We start from the raw sequence: 18,406 nt of genomic DNA on the forward strand, positions 1-18,406 counted from the left end.
TGGATGTCAGGGAAATTCTGTTCCCTGAGGAAGAGAATTTTTAACTTTTTAACTTAATTTTTAATAGAATTAATTTTCCTTAACTTTAAGTAATTTACATTCTAATAGGCCTTTGGCTAGTGGCTACTGTAATTGACAGTGCAGCTCTAGGGCCTTGGGGATAACGGATTTAGCTAGACAGCGATGGAGGGAAAGCAGGGATAGTTTAGGTCCTCATCAGGCCCTGTGGGATGGGGCTGGGTTGGATGTCCTCAAAAGTCCACAGAACACTTCTCTTGTCTCTTTATTCCTCATGCTTATCTGTCCCCTCTTTTTCTAAGTTTCTCATCACACACTGATATCCCCACTCCTTGATGGTCTCTGGTGAGTTGTTGGATGTTGGAAGCCATCCTGGAGCCATTGCACCATGACAAAGTCATGAAGCAACGGAAGGCGAAACTGCAAGGCAGCGCCGTGCCAGGAAGGTGGACTACAGCTCTGTTGTTATGTTTTATGATAATAAGTTTAAATATAGGGGCAATTTTGGGGGGATGTTGCTCCACGTGAAAGAAAAATTCCTCTAGGACTCCCCCTCCTGAAACTACCACAGAATGGGAAGTACCCACTAAAGACCCAGGGAAATGGGTAAAGAATTAAGAGCCTGGAACTAAAGGGATATTTTTTTTATGAAAAACACCCTCTAGTATGGAGTTATGGCCATGGGCTGGAGTTCCTGATCACATAGGAAATTTATGGTTCTATTATAAAGGAAGATTAATTCTAGAAAAGCAAATGCCTGGAGCAGAATTAGTTGCTAGGATAGGGAGAAAGCACTGTCTCAGTTGAAGGAAACAACGAGAAAGGGCATGCAGGGTACATTGTAAATATTTTCGTGGAACCATTGTAAAAGGTTGCCCATGCAAGAAGAGAAATAGGAACAAGTAGCTTCAACTTTTACAACTAAAATAATCATATAACTGCTTGGCTTGGTTACTAAGAAATAACCTGTGATTAATGGGAACTTGGGAAATATTTTAATAGGACATCTAGAAACTAGGGGATATATTCTTAAAAAAAAAATCTTTATAGAACATTTTGAGGTTTGATTGTGCTAAGATTGTTTGGTCACATACCTGGTAATGTAATCAACTACAATATATAAACCTGTGATTGTAAACAATAAAGAAGAGAGAGAAACATGCAATGCTGATACTTTAAGAAGTGTAATAGATTTATTTCCTTCGCCGACGCTATCTATCCCTCGGGTATCCCTTGACTCGCTGGAGCTGGACTCCGGCAGCTGGATGTGGCCCTATGAAGGCGCCTGGGAGACAGAGCTTCGCACTTGACCCTGTCTGCTGTCTCTGGCGGGCATCAAAGACCACATGCCCTAGCCGGGTGCCTGCTGGTTTTGGGAGGCGTAGACATCTGGCGATAGTTCTGGCAGGCTGGGGGGATGGTATCGGGTGGTACACCCAGGCTTGGCTGCCTGTTCGCTGCGAGGAGGTTAGCAGGTCATTGTAGGCCCCCTGAGCCTTGGCAGAGCAGGAGTTGTGACTGGGTGGGACAGAAGTCCATGGTATGTGCTGCCCTGCATCCTCCTTTCGAGGAACTGTCTCAGATATAAATGACTTTTGGGTCTGACGTGGGCCCAAAACTTGGACAGAGTCAGTTCCTAGAGGGTTCTTGTGGAGGCCAGGGTTTGGGATAAGGCCTGAGTTGTTATGGAGGCCTCGTCTCTTGGATAAGCCAGAGTCTTGAGTAAGGGCTGGACCCTTATGGGGGCCAGGATCTCGATTAATTCCTGAGTCCTCGTGGAAGTTAGGGTCATGGGTATGTTCTGAGCTCCTGTAAATTCCAGCATCTTGGGTAAGGCCAGGATTCTTATGGAGGTCAGAATCTTGAGTAAGGCCTTGGCTCCTGCAGACTCCAGAAGCTTGGGTCAGGCCTGGATTCTTGTAGTCTCCGGAGTCTCGGGTAAGGCTTGAGCCCTTATGGAGGCGAGCGGTTTGCACAGGACCTGGGCTCTTATGGAGATCAGACTCCTGGCAAAGGACTGAGCTCTTGTTGACTGCAGAGTCTTGGGCATGGCATGGACTCTTCTGTGGCCAAGAATCTTGGGTAATGACTGGATTCTTCTGAAGGTCAGAGTCTTGGGAAAGGCTTGGATTCTTGCAGAGGTAAGGGTCTTTGGTAAGGCCTCGAAGTTCGTGGAGGCCTGGATCTTGAGCAAGGCCTGGGTTCTTGGGGAGGCCTGTGTCTCCGGTAAGGCCTGGGGTCCTTTGGAGGACAGAGCATTGGTTGAGACCTAGACTCTCATGAAGTTCTGGGGGTTGGGGCTGGTTTGGGGTTTGGGAAGTAGTGGATAACTGGGGAGGGATGGGGCCCTGGGGAGAGAGGACAGACTGAGGAGACTTGGAGGTTGGGGGAAAGGTGGGGGTTTGTATTAAGGCGGAGGGCTTCTGGTGGTTGCTGTGTTGATGAAGGACAAAGGATCTGGGAAAACAAGAGGCAGAGAAAGAGTGCATGGTGGAGGCATGGTGCATGGTGAGCTCTGGGCACTGGTCGGAGAATGGAAGCAAGGTTGAGAAGGTGCAGCATCCTTGGAGTACACCAGGAATTTGGGGTAGACTGGAGTCTGGGGATCCGTGTTTCTCTTCTCAGACTGGCAAGGGTGGGAGCTACAGTGAGTGAAGGTCTTGGACTGTACAAATTTGTCTTTGGCATCATTTGGGATCTTCCATTCCATAGTCCCCAACTCCACGTAACCCAGTATGGACCCTGTGGAGGGCTTGGCACTGTCCCCACTACATTGCTTCAGTGTTTGCTCAGCTGTACCAGAGCTCACCAGACCATGCCCCTCTTGGGGCCTGGAGAGGGTACCCAAGTCATTTCTGGAGTACCCAGAGTTCTGAGGGGGACACACATGGAATAAGTTCTGCTTTATGCTGCGGGCATAGTAGACCACATGGCCAGAGGAGAGGCCTTGGTCGAAGGTAGACAAGGTAGAGAGAATAGAATCTAGGATGGGGGTACGGGTGGTGGAAGGGACTGGAGGGGTCGTCAGGGCCATGACCAGTGCTGGGACAGAGGTTGTGGCAGAGATCGGGACAGGGGCTGGTGTAGGGGCTAGGGCAGGAGTAGTAGCAGGGGCAGAAGTTGGGGGAGGGACCAGAGTGTTGGCATGGGTATAGGTCAGATGAGCATGGGTCAGGGTGCAGAGAGAAGTGTGGCCCAGGAATTGGGCTGAGGCATGTGAGGGGGCCTGGGCTTGGGCCCGGGCTGGGGTATGGGCTGAGGTATGCTCCGGGCCATGGACCTGGGCAGGGCTGTGCTCAGGGGTGAGGGCTGGTGAGGGGGTCTGGGCCTGGGGGGTAGTGTGCTCAGGGAGGAGGAGTGTGGAGCAAGTCTGGGCCTGAGGTGGGGCGTGCACAGAGGGGTGCTTGTAGGAGAAGGTCTGGGCCTTGGCAGGAGAATGTGCAGGGAGCTGAACTGGGGGGCAGGTCTGGGCCCGGGCTGGGGCCTGGGCTGAGTCATAGTCTGGGGTCTTAGTCTTGCTCTCTTGGGGCAGGCAGAGTGGAACCACGTCCACCTTGCTTATCCTGCGGAGCTTGGAAGATGTCTCTCACCTGGAGTTAAAGGTGGCTTTGGACTTTAAGGCTGTGAACGGAGGGGCCTCCCCAGCTCCCACTACCCCCTCCTTCCACAGTCCCCGTGGAGCCTCCGTGGAAGCCCGAGCCCGTCCACACTGCGGCGGCATCCAGCAGCACTTAGAAGCCGTCTCATCATCTGTTTCTGGTATCCAGGATTCAAGGTGGTTTGGGTGCCTGTGCAGGAAGCTCGGGCGATGGTGGAAGCGGGGAGAAACTCTTGAACACAGGTTCTTGGGATCCACGGAGCAGCACATGCGATGGCTGCCTCCACAGCTGGCTTGCTTGTCTGCAGGGAAAGGCGAGATGGGACAGGGCCTGGGTTCCTGAGGGGCTGAGAATCAAGGCAGGGATAGAAGAAAGGGGACAGGCCCACATCCCCTGAGGCCACACTGGCGCCCACTTACCTTTGGGGAAAATACGGTTGAAACCTGCCCGCAAGAATCTCTTCAGATGCATCCAGAGCTGAGGGAAGCAAGGGAGCGTGGAGTTCGGGATCAGGGTGAGCCCTGAAATCCAACCCTTGTCCGGCCACACTGCAGCAGCCATCCCATCTCAGCCCCTTCAAGACCCCAGGGCTCCCCCAACCACACTGCCCAGATCCTGCCCTCACCAGAGTCACCACGTTGATCCACACATTGAGCAAGATGATGCTGACCAGGATCAGAAGAATTGAGTCTCCTAGGTCTTGGCATTTCCTGGGTGTGGTGCCAGAGCACGCCTCGGCTAGGTAATGGGTTTGCTCAGCCATGGCCGGGGGTCCCAGGACTGCCTGGGTCCGCTGGCCTCCATATATGTATACTGGGAGACAGACTGGGTCATAATGGGGCAGGTGGTGGCGTCACAGTGAGGGAGGGGGACGAAAAGGAGGGCCAGGCGTGGCATTCCATGGTTCCCCGGGTGAGGTAAGCTGAGCCTGGACAGCCAAACAGGGCCCGGAGGCCGGCACACCTCCCCTCGAGGTGTCAAACATTCGCTCACCGCCCACTGACTCACTTGTTCAAATGTCACATTCCATCTCTTGGCCCCTCCTGAGACTAGAAAGACCTTGGCCTCAGAGCCCTGCGGAAGGCCTGGCTGGAGTCCAGAGCCTCAGCCTCCTTCATGCCCTTCACTGGCTGTGGAGCTGGACCTGCCCAGATGTGGAACCTCCCAGTTTGGAAGCAGCTTCTTGTTTGAGGCTCTTTGGGGACAGGGACAGCTGAGACACAGAGGAGGTGCCCAGAGACCAGTGGTGTGGAGACTGCAGCTGCAGATCTACTTAGTGCATGGTATCGGACCAGGAGGGGCCTGCTGGCAGGACTGTGGCCACTAAACCAAGGGGACCCTCAGGCCCAGAAGGGGACACTGGCTTCTTATTGCAGGAAGCCAAAGGCAGGGACCCAAGCTGGCAGAAGGAGTGGCGCTTCCAAGCCACAGACCGCCAATGTTTTCTGGACCATGGCGCTCTTTATTCCTCTCTCCATGCCCTGCCGCTCCCCACCCGCCCCCATTAGCTGCTGGCCAGTTCATTTTCCCAGCCTGGCTTCCGTGCAGAGAGGGCCTCGAGGCCGAGGTGGAAGGTAGCAGCGAGTTGGCCCGCGCTTGGCTTCCCGCACTTGCCGCTTCAACTCCAGGCTGTCATACACCTGGTAGTTGGCATTTCCCCCTGGGTTCCGGCTGAGTGGCATGAAGGTGGGCGGGGGTGGAGGGTGTTCGGTAGCCTGGACGTCGGGCAGAGTCTGGGAGGGGCGGAGGAGCAGCGCTGAGCTGGAATCCGAGGCCCGCTGGTAGAGGCCTCGGCCAGCACCGTGAGGGAGGCGGAGGCGGCCAGAGGGTGCCGCACAGGCAGCATCTCTGCCCATTCGGCCGCCCAGCGCCGCACCTCGTGGGGATCCCGGGAGTAGTTCAAGTGTCCCGTGGAGTGGCGCGGGCTGTGGTTGGGCTGGCTGTGAGCACAGCTGTGGAGGCTCCGCCCGTGGGCCGGTGGGGAGTTGCGCTGCCAGGCTTCGGGCCGGTAGCCCTGAGGCACCAGAGCTGATGGAGGCTCAGAGCCCTCCAGACCACGCCGCCGCTGATCCCAGGAGTCATACGGGAGATGGCCCCCTGAGGGGTAAGTTCTGTGCCCCCCAGGGACCCACGAGCTGTTAGGGGGCAGCCGTCGGGTAAGTGGTGGAGACGAGGTCCACTGGTCAGCATCCACATTGCCCCAGATGCGGGATGGCGAGCAAGGGGCCCCGAAGGACTGCAGCCCTAGCTCAGACTTGGCCTCCACACGCTTGGGCATGCGGTGCAGCTCGGGCGACAGGTAGAGACAGGCTGGTGGCTGGATGGCCAGGATCCCACCCTGTCGACCCCAGAGGCCCACGTTGGAGGGCAGACCCATCTGCCGGTAGAGCCCTCCCCAGCACCCCCACGGGTACTTGGGTTGTGGGAAGGAAAGCTGGTCCTCCTCCTCCAGGTAGGAGTCCGGGTCCTCCCAGCTAAAGGAGGGCATCGGAGGCAGCTGTGACATCCCGTGGAGGCGATGCGGCCTACGGAAGCCTGAGCAGCTGGAGGGGAATTTTCTAAATTCTTGGGCCTCCCCTGGTGGCTTCAGGGGTGGCGGCTGCAGCTGTGGCTACGGTTGCGGAGATGGTGGTAGGAGGACGAGGAGTAGCAAGTGGACCGGGCCATTCTCACTTCCACAGGGTCCAGGGTGCAGTGCATGTGGATGTCTTGGGCCTTGGCTGGAGGATGTTTGGAGGAACTTTCACAAGCCTGTGAGATTTCATCTGTGGGAGTCGAGAGTCCGTGAGGGCAGGGCAACTGTCAGAAGATTTCAGGGTTGGGAACCTGGGAGCCTGGGTTTCTAGGGCCCTGGGAATGGCGAGGCGGGGTGCCTCCTAGCTGTCTTCTGTAGTTACTTTTCTGAATAATACAATACATGGTCTTGTCTAAGGCATTCTGGAGCCCATGCCATATCTGGGGTGGGGTGGGGTGGGGTGGGTGAAAATGAAGGCCAGGCTCTCTACCCTCACCACCACTCCCAGCCAAGACCGTTCCTGCAGACGGAGGTGCAGGCTGCAGCTGGTTCCCACCCTCAGCCATCTTCACCCCTACTGGTGATCCCCAACCATCGCTGACCATAGTTGCCATGCTGATCCCAATGCTGACAAGAATGACAATGCCCAGCAACAGGAGTAGGAAGTCCTCCGCATTCTGGGTACTTTCTTGGTATTGATGGCAGCACCCCAGGTTGTCATACCAGAGCTGCTGTTCCATGGTGGGCGGGTCCTAGGGCCGCCTGAGCCGTGGGACGCCCCACCCCCCCAACCCCACCGGCCCTGACCCACACTGCACTCATGCCAGGACCTGGGGACACCCCCCAACAGGTGAGGGACCATGGTCATAATGAGGCACATTGCAGGGAGTCACAATGCGGAGTTGTCCAATCTTTCATCCACTCAGCTGGTCCTTTAGGTGGCCGTCTCTGCCCTCGGCTCCCACTACATGGAGCCTAGTCCCCAGAGTTCAGTCTGTCCTTCTGTCTCCATGGGGCCTTGCTTAACTTGATTTGCAAGCAGGGTTGCTACAGATGAGAGACAGTCTTCATAGTGACTGGATCATGCATATAGGATTTCCTCCATTTCATTGTTCAAGACATTAGGACCGCTTACGTAGCCTGTTGGGCTTCTTAGAACTAGCCTGCAGTTCTTAAAAAGTTTCAAGGGAAGCCAGAAATCCAAATTGCTCTGTGAAATATCCACATTTTAAAAGTAGCAAACCAATTCAAATTTTAAACTCTGCTGGCCAACAACATGGGCCACACAAAACACACCAGGTTGTAACCTCTGACGTATACTGTATAATGCTTTTGTTCTCATCTTCTCATATGATCCTCAGACTAGGGGGCAGATACTATTATTCGCTTCATTTTACAGATGGAGAAACTGAGGCACAGAGCAGTTTAGTAGCTTGTCCAAAGTTTGAGCATCAAAGCTGGAACTTGAGGTTTTTACAGTGTGCTTTTTTATCCTCATTACAAATGCATCCTTTTAGAAAGAACCTTTTCTTATCCTAAAGATAATACATATTACAAAATACAATAAAGTACAGAAAGGTCAAAACAAAGAAAAAACGACCACTAGTCCCAACATGCCCACATAAGCACTATTACTTAGTGTATTTCCTTACAGAAAACATAATTTCCCTCTTCATTCAATCAGAGGTACCGGCTGTATAGGTTAGGATCTGTGCTCGGTGCTGGGGATATTACAGTGAACAGCCATAGTTCCTGCCCTCAGAAGGCTTACAATCTAGTTCTTGTTCTTTGTTCCATTCATTGCCAACCTAGATGTGAATATCCAATGGGGCTTCTTCAAGAAGCAAAAGAGTAAATAAGCAGATAGTGCATGTCAGGTGGGCCCAAGGCCCCCAGCTGCCCAGTCCCACTTGGGCTTCCTCCCTAGAAACGAAATGAGGAGAGGATTGGACTCCTAGTGAAGGAGTTAAGATGCAGAAAGGGATAGGACTTGAGAGTACTATCAAACTCTCAACTCAAGTGGCCGAGGTCCTCGGTCTCGGCCCTCTCGTCCTCAAGGAAAGGGGTCGGGAGGGGGCAAGTGGTACGTGGCATCCAGAAAGATGACGAGGGTCCACAGGAAGAGGCGGTCCACCACCATGGCCACAAACTGCCAGTCCTCCTTCAACTGGGGGTAGGAAGATTAAACTGTTCCTGGGCTCCAGACAACCAGGGAAGGCGGCCTCAAGGCCCTGTACCGCACCCAGGTCCTCATACCACAGCTTTGAGACAAGGGCGGGCCCGCAGAATAGCAGAGAGCGAAACTGCGGGCGACGGATGTGAGTAAAGAACAAGTGGGAAGCCAGGGGGCGGGACCAAGTGAGGCAAACTTCCAATCAGAAAAATAATCGAGTTCTGGGGGCGGAGCCTAAGTTTGCCGGTGGAGCCAAGGCCACCCAGGCCTTGCCTTAACCCACCCTCTTTGGAGTCACAGCTTCGTGGTCCTCCTGTTCCCGCAGCTGTTGAGCGGTGTAGCTGATTGAAGAAACGACCTCCCGTAGGTCGGGAGGCAGGCACACAGCCCGGCTTGGACCATCGATAAATGGCCGCAGGTCCGGGGCAGACAGTTCAGGCTGGAACGTGGAAGAGGCGAGTCTGTTTGGCCACGACCGGGGCACAAAGACGGCCTGCGTGGGTGCTCTAGGCCCCGCCCCAGCTCCCTCCTCCAACGCCCATCCAGGTTTCAAAACGTGAGAGAGCCCTTCAGGTTCTCTTCAGCAGCGGCGACCTCTCTAGCCTTCCGCAATTCCTCCTATTCCCTTACGCTTTAGTTCCCACCTCCCCGCAAAGTGGGCAACAGAAGGGGTACTACAACTCCCATGATGCTCGACCACAACATCCTCTGAGAGCTTAGGACGCCTGCCTCCGCACAGTCTTCTGGGAACTGTAGTTCTCCCTCTCCCTTCTACGTGGGCCGTGGGGAGTAGATACTACCTGTTGGGTTTGGGGAAGAGAAAATCATGTGGTGGCTTGCGGATGAAATATTCATCTGTTCCCCGACCCCAGCCACTTCCTGGAGAATCCCTGAGAGGTATAGGAGGTGGCTCCGGTATCTGGTCTCTCTCAGGTTTGGGTCTCTTCAGACCCAGATACGGAGGGAGTTTGTGGATAAAGATCTGCTGAGTAGAAGAAGAGCCGTCTTGGAGGGGGCTCTTATGCTTTCAGACCAGAAGGGAAGCCGCCAACCACCCCCACGGCACGTGCCCATTCCTGCGCATGCGTGCATGCATCCCACAGATGAAATGCAACTACACAGCCCAAGAGTCCTTAAGGGGGCTAGGAGGCATCCTGACTGGAAAGAAAAGTTCTGAGGGCTTCCACCCTGATAGTACCTAACCCTGAGAATGCTTCCTTGGGACCCACGAAGGAGAGAAGTATTGATGAAGAGAGTCTGGGATCTACGCAATGTTAATGATGGGAGGATAAAATTAATTGGGCAACATTTCAACACCCAAAGACCTTGGCACTTTGACACTCTACCAGGAGTTGTAGTTCTCCCTCAGGTCTGTGAAAGGGAAGGTTGAAAGTTGGTGGGAGTGAGGAGCGATACCTGGACAAAAAGCCAAATACTAGGATTGAGAGTTAACACAGGTTGGAGAGGAGATCTTCTTACCTGACGGACCCAAAGGGGCATTTGGTGGGTGTGGGGTGAGCGATGGTGCAGGTTGAGGACTACGATGTTAAGGATGACTGAGAAGGTGACGAGGACCATGGTAAACATGAGGTATTTGATAATGACGGGGACAGACAGGGAGGTCTCAGGCACTTTGTCTGCCAGCAGCAGCAGGAACACAGTAAGGGTCAGCAGGGCAAAGATCGAGAGCCCCATCTGCTCTACTTGGGGGACAGAGGGGAAGGCGGAAGGATTAGGCTTTGCCAGAAAGCAATCTCCCTGGCATAATCAGTGACCGTGTTTCCAGCCCACTCAAGGACAGGCTTTTGGAAGGGCCAACTGCATGCAAATAACTCCTACATTTATACCTCCAACCTGGACTGATTCCCCTAAATTCCACACTTGTATCCACCTGCCTACTTAACCTCTCCATTTGGGTGTCCAATAGACACCTCGACCTTAACATGTCCAAAACTTAATTCCCTCACCACCGACTCCCCACACAGTCTTCCTCAGGTCATAAATGACAACTCGATCTTTCCTGTGGCTCAGGCCAAATCCCTTGGAGTCATTCTCAGCTCTCCTCTCTCTCATCCCATATCCAATCCATACCAAACCCTATTGGCTCTACCTTCAACATATATCCTGAAACTGATGACTTATCCCATCTACCACTACCATCCTGGTACAAGCCACCATTACCTCAGATCTGAGTTATTACAAAGGCCTCCTCTTTGCTTCATCCTTTGTCCCCCCTGCTGACTGTTCTCAACAGAGCAGCCACATTGATCCCGTTAAAATGTAAATCAGATCAACCAAGAGCCCCAAACACAGCCCAGAATGGGGGAGGCAAGTTTGCATACATCTGGTCGTGACCCAAGAGACCAGATGAGGAAAACTGAAGCCTGGGCTCTTTCTCACAGTCTGGGGAAATCAGGCATTGGGTGTCCATCCCTACATCTTACCTCCTCCCCAGAGGGTGGCTTCTGAGCCACCCTAAAAAGAATTAAGTTCTCTGCGCTCTGGGGGAGCTTTAAGATGCTGGGCGTGGGTGACAGGGAAAGGAAAATTGCTCTAAACTCTAAAGCACTGCTCTCCAATAGCATTTTTCATGATGATGGAAATGTTCTAAATCTGTGCCGTCCAATGCAGTAGCCACTAGCTCCATGTGGCTACTGAGCACTTAGAAGATCATGGCACTGAGGAAGAGAATTTCTTTTTTTTTTCTGGCCAAGCCATGAAGCTTGCGGGGTCTGAATTCCCCGACCAGGGATTGAACCACCGCCACATCAGTGAAAGCGCCAAGTCCCAACAACTGGACTGCCAGGGAACAGAATTGGATGTCAGGGAAATTCTGTTCCCTGAGGAAGAGAATTTTTAACTTTTTAACTTAATTTTTAATAGAATTAATTTTCCTTAACTTTAAGTAATTTACATTCTAATAGGCCTTTGGCTAGTGGCTACTGTAATTGACAGTGCAGCTCTAGGGCCTTGGGGATAACGGATTTAGCTAGACAGCGATGGAGGGAAAGCAGGGATAGTTTAGGTCCTCATCAGGCCCTGTGGGATGGGGCTGGGTTGGATGTCCTCAAAAGTCCACAGAACACTTCTCTTGTCTCTTTATTCCTCATGCTTATCTGTCCCCTCTTTTTCTAAGTTTCTCATCACACACTGATATCCCCACTCCTTGATGGTCTCTGGTGAGTTGTTGGATGTTGGAAGCCATCCTGGAGCCATTGCACCATGACAAAGTCATGAAGCAACGGAAGGCGAAACTGCAAGGCAGCGCCGTGCCAGGAAGGTGGACTACAGCTCTGTTGTTATGTTTTATGATAATAAGTTTAAATATAGGGGCAATTTTGGGGGGATGTTGCTCCACGTGAAAGAAAAATTCCTCTAGGACTCCCCCTCCTGAAACTACCACAGAATGGGAAGTACCCACTAAAGACCCAGGGAAATGGGTAAAGAATTAAGAGCCTGGAACTAAAGGGATATTTTTTTTATGAAAAACACCCTCTAGTATGGAGTTATGGCCATGGGCTGGAGTTCCTGATCACATAGGAAATTTATGGTTCTATTATAAAGGAAGATTAATTCTAGAAAAGCAAATGCCTAGAGCAGAATTAGTTGCTAGGATAGGGAGAAAGCACTGTCTCAGTTGAAGGAAACAACGAGAAAGGGCATGCAGGGTACATTGTAAATATTTTCGTGGAACCATTGTAAAAGGTTGCCCATGCAAGAAGAGAAATAGGAACAAGTAGCTTCAACTTTTACAACTAAAATAATCATATAACTGCTTGGCTTGGTTACTAAGAAATAACCTGTGATTAATGGGAACTTGGGAAATATTTTAATAGGACATCTAGAAACTAGGGGATATATTTTTTTAAAAAAAATCTTTATAGAACATTTTGAGGTTTGATTGTGCTAAGATTGTTTGGTCACATACCTGGTAATGTAATCAACTACAATATATAAACCTGTGATTGTAAACAATAAAGAAGAGAGAGAAACATGCAATGCTGATACTTTAAGAAGTGTAATAGATTTATTTCCTTCGCCGACGCTATCTATCCCTCGGGTATCCCTTGACTCGCTGGAGCTGGACTCCGGCAGCTGGATGTGGCCCTATGAAGGCGCCTGGGAGACAGAGCTTCGCACTTGACCCTGTCTGCTGTCTCTGGCGGGCATCAAAGACCACATGCCCTAGCCGGGTGCCTGCTGGTTTTGGGAGGCGTAGACATCTGGCGATAGTTCTGGCAGGCTGGGGGGATGGTATCGGGTGGTACACCCAGGCTTGGCTGCCTGTTCGCTGCGAGGAGGTTAGCAGGTCATTGTAGGCCCCCTGAGCCTTGGCAGAGCAGGAGTTGTGACTGGGTGGGACAGAAGTCCATGGTATGTGCTGCCCTGCATCCTCCTTTCGAGGAACTGTCTCAGATATAAATGACTTTTGGGTCTGACGTGGGCCCAAAACTTGGACAGAGTCAGTTCCTAGAGGGTTCTTGTGGAGGCCAGGGTTTGGGATAAGGCCTGAGTTGTTATGGAGGCCTCGTCTCTTGGATAAGCCAGAGTCTTGAGTAAGGGCTGGACCCTTATGGGGGCCAGGATCTCGATTAATTCCTGAGTCCTCGTGGAAGTTAGGGTCATGGGTATGTTCTGAGCTCCTGTAAATTCCAGCATCTTGGGTAAGGCCAGGATTCTTATGGAGGTCAGAATCTTGAGTAAGGCCTTGGCTCCTGCAGACTCCAGAAGCTTGGGTCAGGCCTGGATTCTTGTAGTCTCCGGAGTCTCGGGTAAGGCTTGAGCCCTTATGGAGGCGAGCGGTTTGCACAGGACCTGGGCTCTTATGGAGATCAGACTCCTGGCAAAGGACTGAGCTCTTGTTGACTGCAGAGTCTTGGGCATGGCATGGACTCTTCTGTGGCCAAGAATCTTGGGTAATGACTGGATTCTTCTGAAGGTCAGAGTCTTGGGAAAGGCTTGGATTCTTGCAGAGGTAAGGGTCTTTGGTAAGGCCTCGAAGTTCGTGGAGGCCTGGATCTTGAGCAAGGCCTGGGTTCTTGGGGAGGCCTGTGTCTCCGGTAAGGCCTGGGGTCCTTTGGAGGACAGAGCATTGGTTGAGACCTAGACTCTCATGAAGTTCTGGGGGTTGGGGCTGGTTTGGGGTTTGGGAAGTAGTGGATAACTGGGGAGGGATGGGGCCCTGGGGAGAGAGGACAGACTGAGGAGACTTGGAGGTTGGGGGAAAGGTGGGGGTTTGTATTAAGGCGGAGGGCTTCTGGTGGTTGCTGTGTTGATGAAGGACAAAGGATCTGGGAAAACAAGAGGCAGAGAAAGAGTGCATGGTGGAGGCATGGTGCATGGTGAGCTCTGGGCACTGGTCGGAGAATGGAAGCAAGGTTGAGAAGGTGCAGCATCCTTGGAGTACACCAGGAATTTGGGGTAGACTGGAGTCTGGGGATCCGTGTTTCTCTTCTCAGACTGGCAAGGGTGGGAGCTACAGTGAGTGAAGGTCTTGGACTGTACAAATTTGTCTTTGGCATCATTTGGGATCTTCCATTCCATAGTCCCCAACTCCACGTAACCCAGTATGGACCCTGTGGAGGGCTTGGCACTGTCCCCACTACATTGCTTCAGTGTTTGCTCAGCTGTACCAGAGCTCACCAGACCATGCCCCTCTTGGGGCCTGGAGAGGGTACCCAAGTCATTTCTGGAGTACCCAGAGTTCTGAGGGGGACACACATGGAATAAGTTCTGCTTTATGCTGCGGGCATAGTAGACCACATGGCCAGAGGAGAGGCCTTGGTCGAAGGTAGACAAGGTAGAGAGAATAGAATCTAGGATGGGGGTACGGGTGGTGGAAGGGACTGGAGGGGTCGTCAGGGCCATGACCAGTGCTGGGACAGAGGTTGTGGCAGAGATCGGGACAGGGGCTGGTGTAGGGGCTAGGGCAGGAGTAGTAGCAGGGGCAGAAGTTGGGGGAGGGACCAGAGTGTTGGCATGGGTATAGGTCAGATGAGCATGGGTCAGGGTGCAGAGAGAAGTGTGGCCCAGGAATTGGGCTGAGGCATGTGAGGGGGCCTGGGCTTGGGCCTGGGCTGGGGTATGGGCTGAGGTATGCTCCGGGCCATGGACCTGGGCAGGGCTGTGCTCAGGGGTGAGGGCTGGTGAGGGGGTCTGGGCCTGGGGGGTAGTGTGCTCAGGGAGGTGGAGTGTGGAGCAAGTCTGGGCCTGAGGTGGGGCGTGCACAGAGGGGTGCTTGTAGGAGAAGGTCTGGGCCTTGGCAGGAGAATGTGCAGGGAGCTGAACTGGGGGGCAGGTCTGGGCCCGGGCTGGGGCCTGGGCTGAGTCATAGTCTGGGGTCTTAGTCTTGCTCTCTTGGGGCAGGCAGAGTGGAACCACGTCCACCTTGCTTATCCTGCGGAGCTTGGAAGATGTCTCTCACCTGGAGTTAAAGGTGGCTTTGGACTTTAAGGCTGTGAACGGAGGGGCCTCCCCAGCTCCCACTACCCCCTCCTTCCACAGTCCCCGTGGAGCCTCCGTGGAAGCCCGAGCCCGTCCACACTGCGGCGGCATCCAGCAGCACTTAGAAGCCGTCTCATCATCTGTTTCTGGTATCCAGGATTCAAGGTGGTTTGGGTGCCTGTGCAGGAAGCTCGGGCGATGGTGGAAGCGGGGAGAAACTCTTGAACACAGGTTCTTGGGATCCACGGAGCAGCACATGCGATGGCTGCCTCCACAGCTGGCTTGCTTGTCTGCAGGGAAAGGCGAGATGGGACAGGGCCTGGGTTCCTGAGGGGCTGAGAATCAAGGCAGGGATAGAAGAAAGGGGACAGGCCCACATCCCCTGAGGCCACACTGGCGCCCACTTACCTTTGGGGAAAATACGGTTGAAACCTGCCCGCAAGAATCTCTTCAGATGCATCCAGAGCTGAGGGAAGCAAGGGAGCGTGGAGTTCGGGATCAGGGTGAGCCCTGAAATCCAACCCTTGTCCGGCCACACTGCAGCAGCCATCCCATCTCAGCCCCTTCAAGACCCCAGGGCTCCCCCAACCACACTGCCCAGATCCTGCCCTCACCAGAGTCACCACGTTGATCCACACATTGAGCAAGATGATGCTGACCAGGATCAGAAGAATTGAGTCTCCTAGGTCTTGGCATTTCCTGGGTGTGGTGCCAGAGCACGCCTCGGCTAGGTAATGGGTTTGCTCAGCCATGGCCGGGGGTCCCAGGACTGCCTGGGTCCGCTGGCCTCCATATATGTATACTGGGAGACAGACTGGGTCATAATGGGGCAGGTGGTGGCGTCACAGTGAGGGAGGGGGACGAAAAGGAGGGCCAGGCGTGGCATTCCATGGTTCCCCGGGTGAGGTAAGCTGAGCCTGGACAGCCAAACAGGGCCCGGAGGCCGGCACACCTCCCCTCGAGGTGTCAAACATTCGCTCACCGCCCACTGACTCACTTGTTCAAATGTCACATTCCATCTCTTGGCCCCTCCTGAGACTAGAAAGACCTTGGCCTCAGAGCCCTGCGGAAGGCCTGGCTGGAGTCCAGAGCCTCAGCCTTCTTCATGCCCTTCACTGGCTGTGGAGCTGGACCTGCCCAGATGTGGAACCTCCCAGTTTGGAAGCAGCTTCTTGTTTGAGGCTCTTTGGGGACAGGGACAGCTGAGACACAGAGGAGGTGCCCAGAGACCAGTGGTGTGGAGACTGCAGCTGCAGATCTACTTAGTGCATGGTATCGGACCAGGAGGGGCCTGCTGGCAGGACTGTGGCCACTAAACCAAGGGGACCCTCAGGCCCAGAAGGGGACACTGGCTTCTTATTGCAGGAAGCCAAAGGCAGGGACCCAAGCTGGCAGAAGGAGTGGCGCTTCCAAGCCACAGACCGCCAATGTTTTCTGGACCATGGCGCTCTTTATTCCTCTCTCCATGCCCTGCCGCTCCCCACCCGCCCCCATTAGCTGCTGGCCAGTTCATTTTCCCAGCCTGGCTTCCGTGCAGAGAGGGCCTCGAGGCCGAGGTGGAAGGTAGCAGCGAGTTGGCCCGCGCTTGGCTTCCCGCACTTGCCGCTTCAACTCCAGGCTGTCATACACCTGGTAGTTGGCATTTCCCCCTGGGTTCCGGCTGAGTGGCATGAAGGTGGGCGGGGGTGGAGGGTGTTCGGTAGCCTGGACGTCGGGCAGAGTCTGGGAGGGGCGGAGGAGCAGCGCTGAGCTGGAATCCGAGGCCCGCTGGTAGAGGCCTCGGCCAGCACCGTGAGGGAGGCGGAGGCGGCCAGAGGGTGCCGCACAGGCAGCATCTCTGCCCATTCGGCCGCCCAGCGCCGCACCTCGTGGGGATCCCGGGAGTAGTTCAAGTGTCCCGTGGAGTGGCGCGGGCTGTGGTTGGGCTGGCTGTGAGCACAGCTGTGGAGGCTCCGCCCGTGGGCCGGTGGGGAGTTGCGCTGCCAGGCTTCGGGCCGGTAGCCCTGAGGCACCAGAGCTGATGGAGGCTCAGAGCCCTCCAGACCACGCCGCCGCTGATCCCAGGAGTCATACGGGAGATGGCCCCCTGAGGGGTAAGTTCTGTGCCCCCCAGGGACCCACGAGCTGTTAGGGGGCAGCCGTCGGGTAAGTGGTGGAGACGAGGTCCACTGGTCAGCATCCACATTGCCCCAGATGCGGGATGGCGAGCAAGGGGCCCCGAAGGACTGCAGCCCTAGCTCAGACTTGGCCTCCACACGCTTGGGCATGCGGTGCAGCTCGGGCGACAGGTAGAGACAGGCTGGTGGCTGGATGGCCAGGATCCCACCCTGTCGACCCCAGAGGCCCACGTTGGAGGGCAGACCCATCTGCCGGTAGAGCCCTCCCCAGCACCCCCACGGGTACTTGGGTTGTGGGAAGGAAAGCTGGTCCTCCTCCTCCAGGTAGGAGTCCGGGTCCTCCCAGCTAAAGGAGGGCATCGGAGGCAGCTGTGACATCCCGTGGAGGCGATGCGGCCTACGGAAGCCTGAGCAGCTGGAGGGGAATTTTCTAAATTCTTGGGCCTCCCCTGGTGGCTTCAGGGGTGGCGGCTGCAGCTGCGGCTACGGTTGCGGAGATGGTGGTAGGAGGACGAGGAGTAGCAAGTGGACCGGGCCATTCTCACTTCCACAGGGTCCAGGGTGCAGTGCATGTGGATGTCTTGGGCCTTGGCTGGAGGATGTTTGGAGGAACTTTCACAAGCCTGTGAGATTTCATCTGTGGGAGTCGAGAGTCCGTGAGGGCAGGGCAACTGTCAGAAGATTTCAGGGTTGGGAACCTGGGAGCCTGGGTTTCTAGGGCCCTGGGAATGGCGAGGCGGGGTGCCTCCTAGCTGTCTTCTGTAGTTACTTTTCTGAATAATACAATACATGGTCTTGTCTAAGGCATTCTGGAGCCCATGCCATATCTGGGGTGGGGTGGGGTGGGGTGGGTGAAAATGAAGGCCAGGCTCTCTACCCTCACCACCACTCCCAGCCAAGACCGTTCCTGCAGACGGAGGTGCAGGCTGCAGCTGGTTCCCACCCTCAGCCATCTTCACCCCTACTGGTGATCCCCAACCATCGCTGACCATAGTTGCCATGCTGATCCCAATGCTGACAAGAATGACAATGCCCAGCAACAGGAGTAGGAAGTCCTCCGCATTCTGGGTACTTTCTTGGTATTGATGGCAGCACCCCAGGTTGTCATACCAGAGCTGCTGTTCCATGGTGGGCGGGTCCTAGGGCCGCCTGAGCCGTGGGACGCCCCACCCCCCCAACCCCACCGGCCCTGACCCACACTGCACTCATGCCAGGACCTGGGGACACCCCCCAACAGGTGAGGGACCATGGTCATAATGAGGCACATTGCAGGGAGTCACAATGCGGAGTTGTCCAATCTTTCATCCACTCAGCTGGTCCTTTAGGTGGCCGTCTCTGCCCTCGGCTCCCACTACATGGAGCCTAGTCCCCAGAGTTCAGTCTGTCCTTCTGTCTCCATGGGGCCTTGCTTAACTTGATTTGCAAGCAGGGTTGCTACAGATGAGAGACAGTCTTCATAGTGACTGGATCATGCATATAGGATTTCCTCCATTTCATTGTTCAAGACATTAGGACCGCTTACGTAGCCTGTTGGGCTTCT

General features: G+C 54.4%; 3 protein-coding genes and 2 pseudogenes across 5 annotated transcripts; all 5 read right to left on the bottom strand.

The window, feature by feature from the left end:
- Window positions 1–852: 852 nt before the first annotated feature.
- LOC308610594 (uncharacterized protein) lies at window positions 853–4,709 on the bottom strand. Its single transcript, XM_081259671.1, has 4 exons — window positions 4,243–4,709; window positions 4,037–4,094; window positions 3,609–3,918; window positions 853–2,259 (listed from the first exon to the last, which is right to left on the bottom strand). Exons 1-4 carry the CDS (start codon window positions 4,378–4,380, stop codon window positions 1,230–1,232), a joined length of 1,536 nt encoding a protein of 511 aa, XP_081115797.1. The 5' UTR covers window positions 4,381–4,709; the 3' UTR covers window positions 853–1,229.
- Window positions 4,710–4,721: 12 nt separating this feature from the next.
- Window positions 4,722–6,875, bottom strand: LOC308610595 (uncharacterized protein SPEM2-like; annotated as a pseudogene). Its single transcript has 4 exons — window positions 6,735–6,875; window positions 6,515–6,572; window positions 5,113–6,382; window positions 4,722–4,812 (listed from the first exon to the last, which is right to left on the bottom strand). The product of its transcript is annotated as an uncharacterized protein SPEM2-like (transcript).
- A 543-nt stretch (window positions 6,876–7,418) lies between these two features.
- On the bottom strand, window positions 7,419–10,414 carry LOC308610582 (acetylcholine receptor subunit beta-like). Its single transcript, XM_081259663.1, has 4 exons — window positions 9,785–10,414; window positions 9,106–9,287; window positions 8,604–8,766; window positions 7,419–8,299 (listed from the first exon to the last, which is right to left on the bottom strand). The coding sequence occupies exons 1-4, from the start codon at window positions 9,998–10,000 to the stop codon at window positions 8,186–8,188; spliced, it is 675 nt and encodes a 224-aa protein (XP_081115789.1). The 5' UTR covers window positions 10,001–10,414; the 3' UTR covers window positions 7,419–8,185.
- Window positions 10,415–12,265: 1,851 nt separating this feature from the next.
- LOC308610596 (uncharacterized protein) lies at window positions 12,266–16,228 on the bottom strand. Its single transcript, XM_081259672.1, has 4 exons — window positions 15,364–16,228; window positions 15,158–15,215; window positions 14,730–15,039; window positions 12,266–13,380 (listed from the first exon to the last, which is right to left on the bottom strand). The coding sequence occupies exons 1-4, from the start codon at window positions 15,499–15,501 to the stop codon at window positions 12,351–12,353; spliced, it is 1,536 nt and encodes a 511-aa protein (XP_081115798.1). The 5' UTR covers window positions 15,502–16,228; the 3' UTR covers window positions 12,266–12,350.
- Window positions 15,843–17,996, bottom strand: LOC308610597 (uncharacterized protein SPEM2-like; annotated as a pseudogene). The gene is made up of 4 exons: window positions 17,856–17,996; window positions 17,636–17,693; window positions 16,234–17,503; window positions 15,843–15,933 (listed from the first exon to the last, which is right to left on the bottom strand). The product of its transcript is annotated as an uncharacterized protein SPEM2-like (transcript).
- Between the last annotated feature and the right edge of the window lie 410 nt (window positions 17,997–18,406).

This window comes from Mesoplodon bidens (assembly GCF_964165515.1).
Source record: "Mesoplodon bidens genome assembly, contig: HAP1_SCAFFOLD_304, whole genome shotgun sequence".
NCBI lineage: Eukaryota > Metazoa > Chordata > Mammalia > Artiodactyla > Ziphiidae > Mesoplodon > Mesoplodon bidens.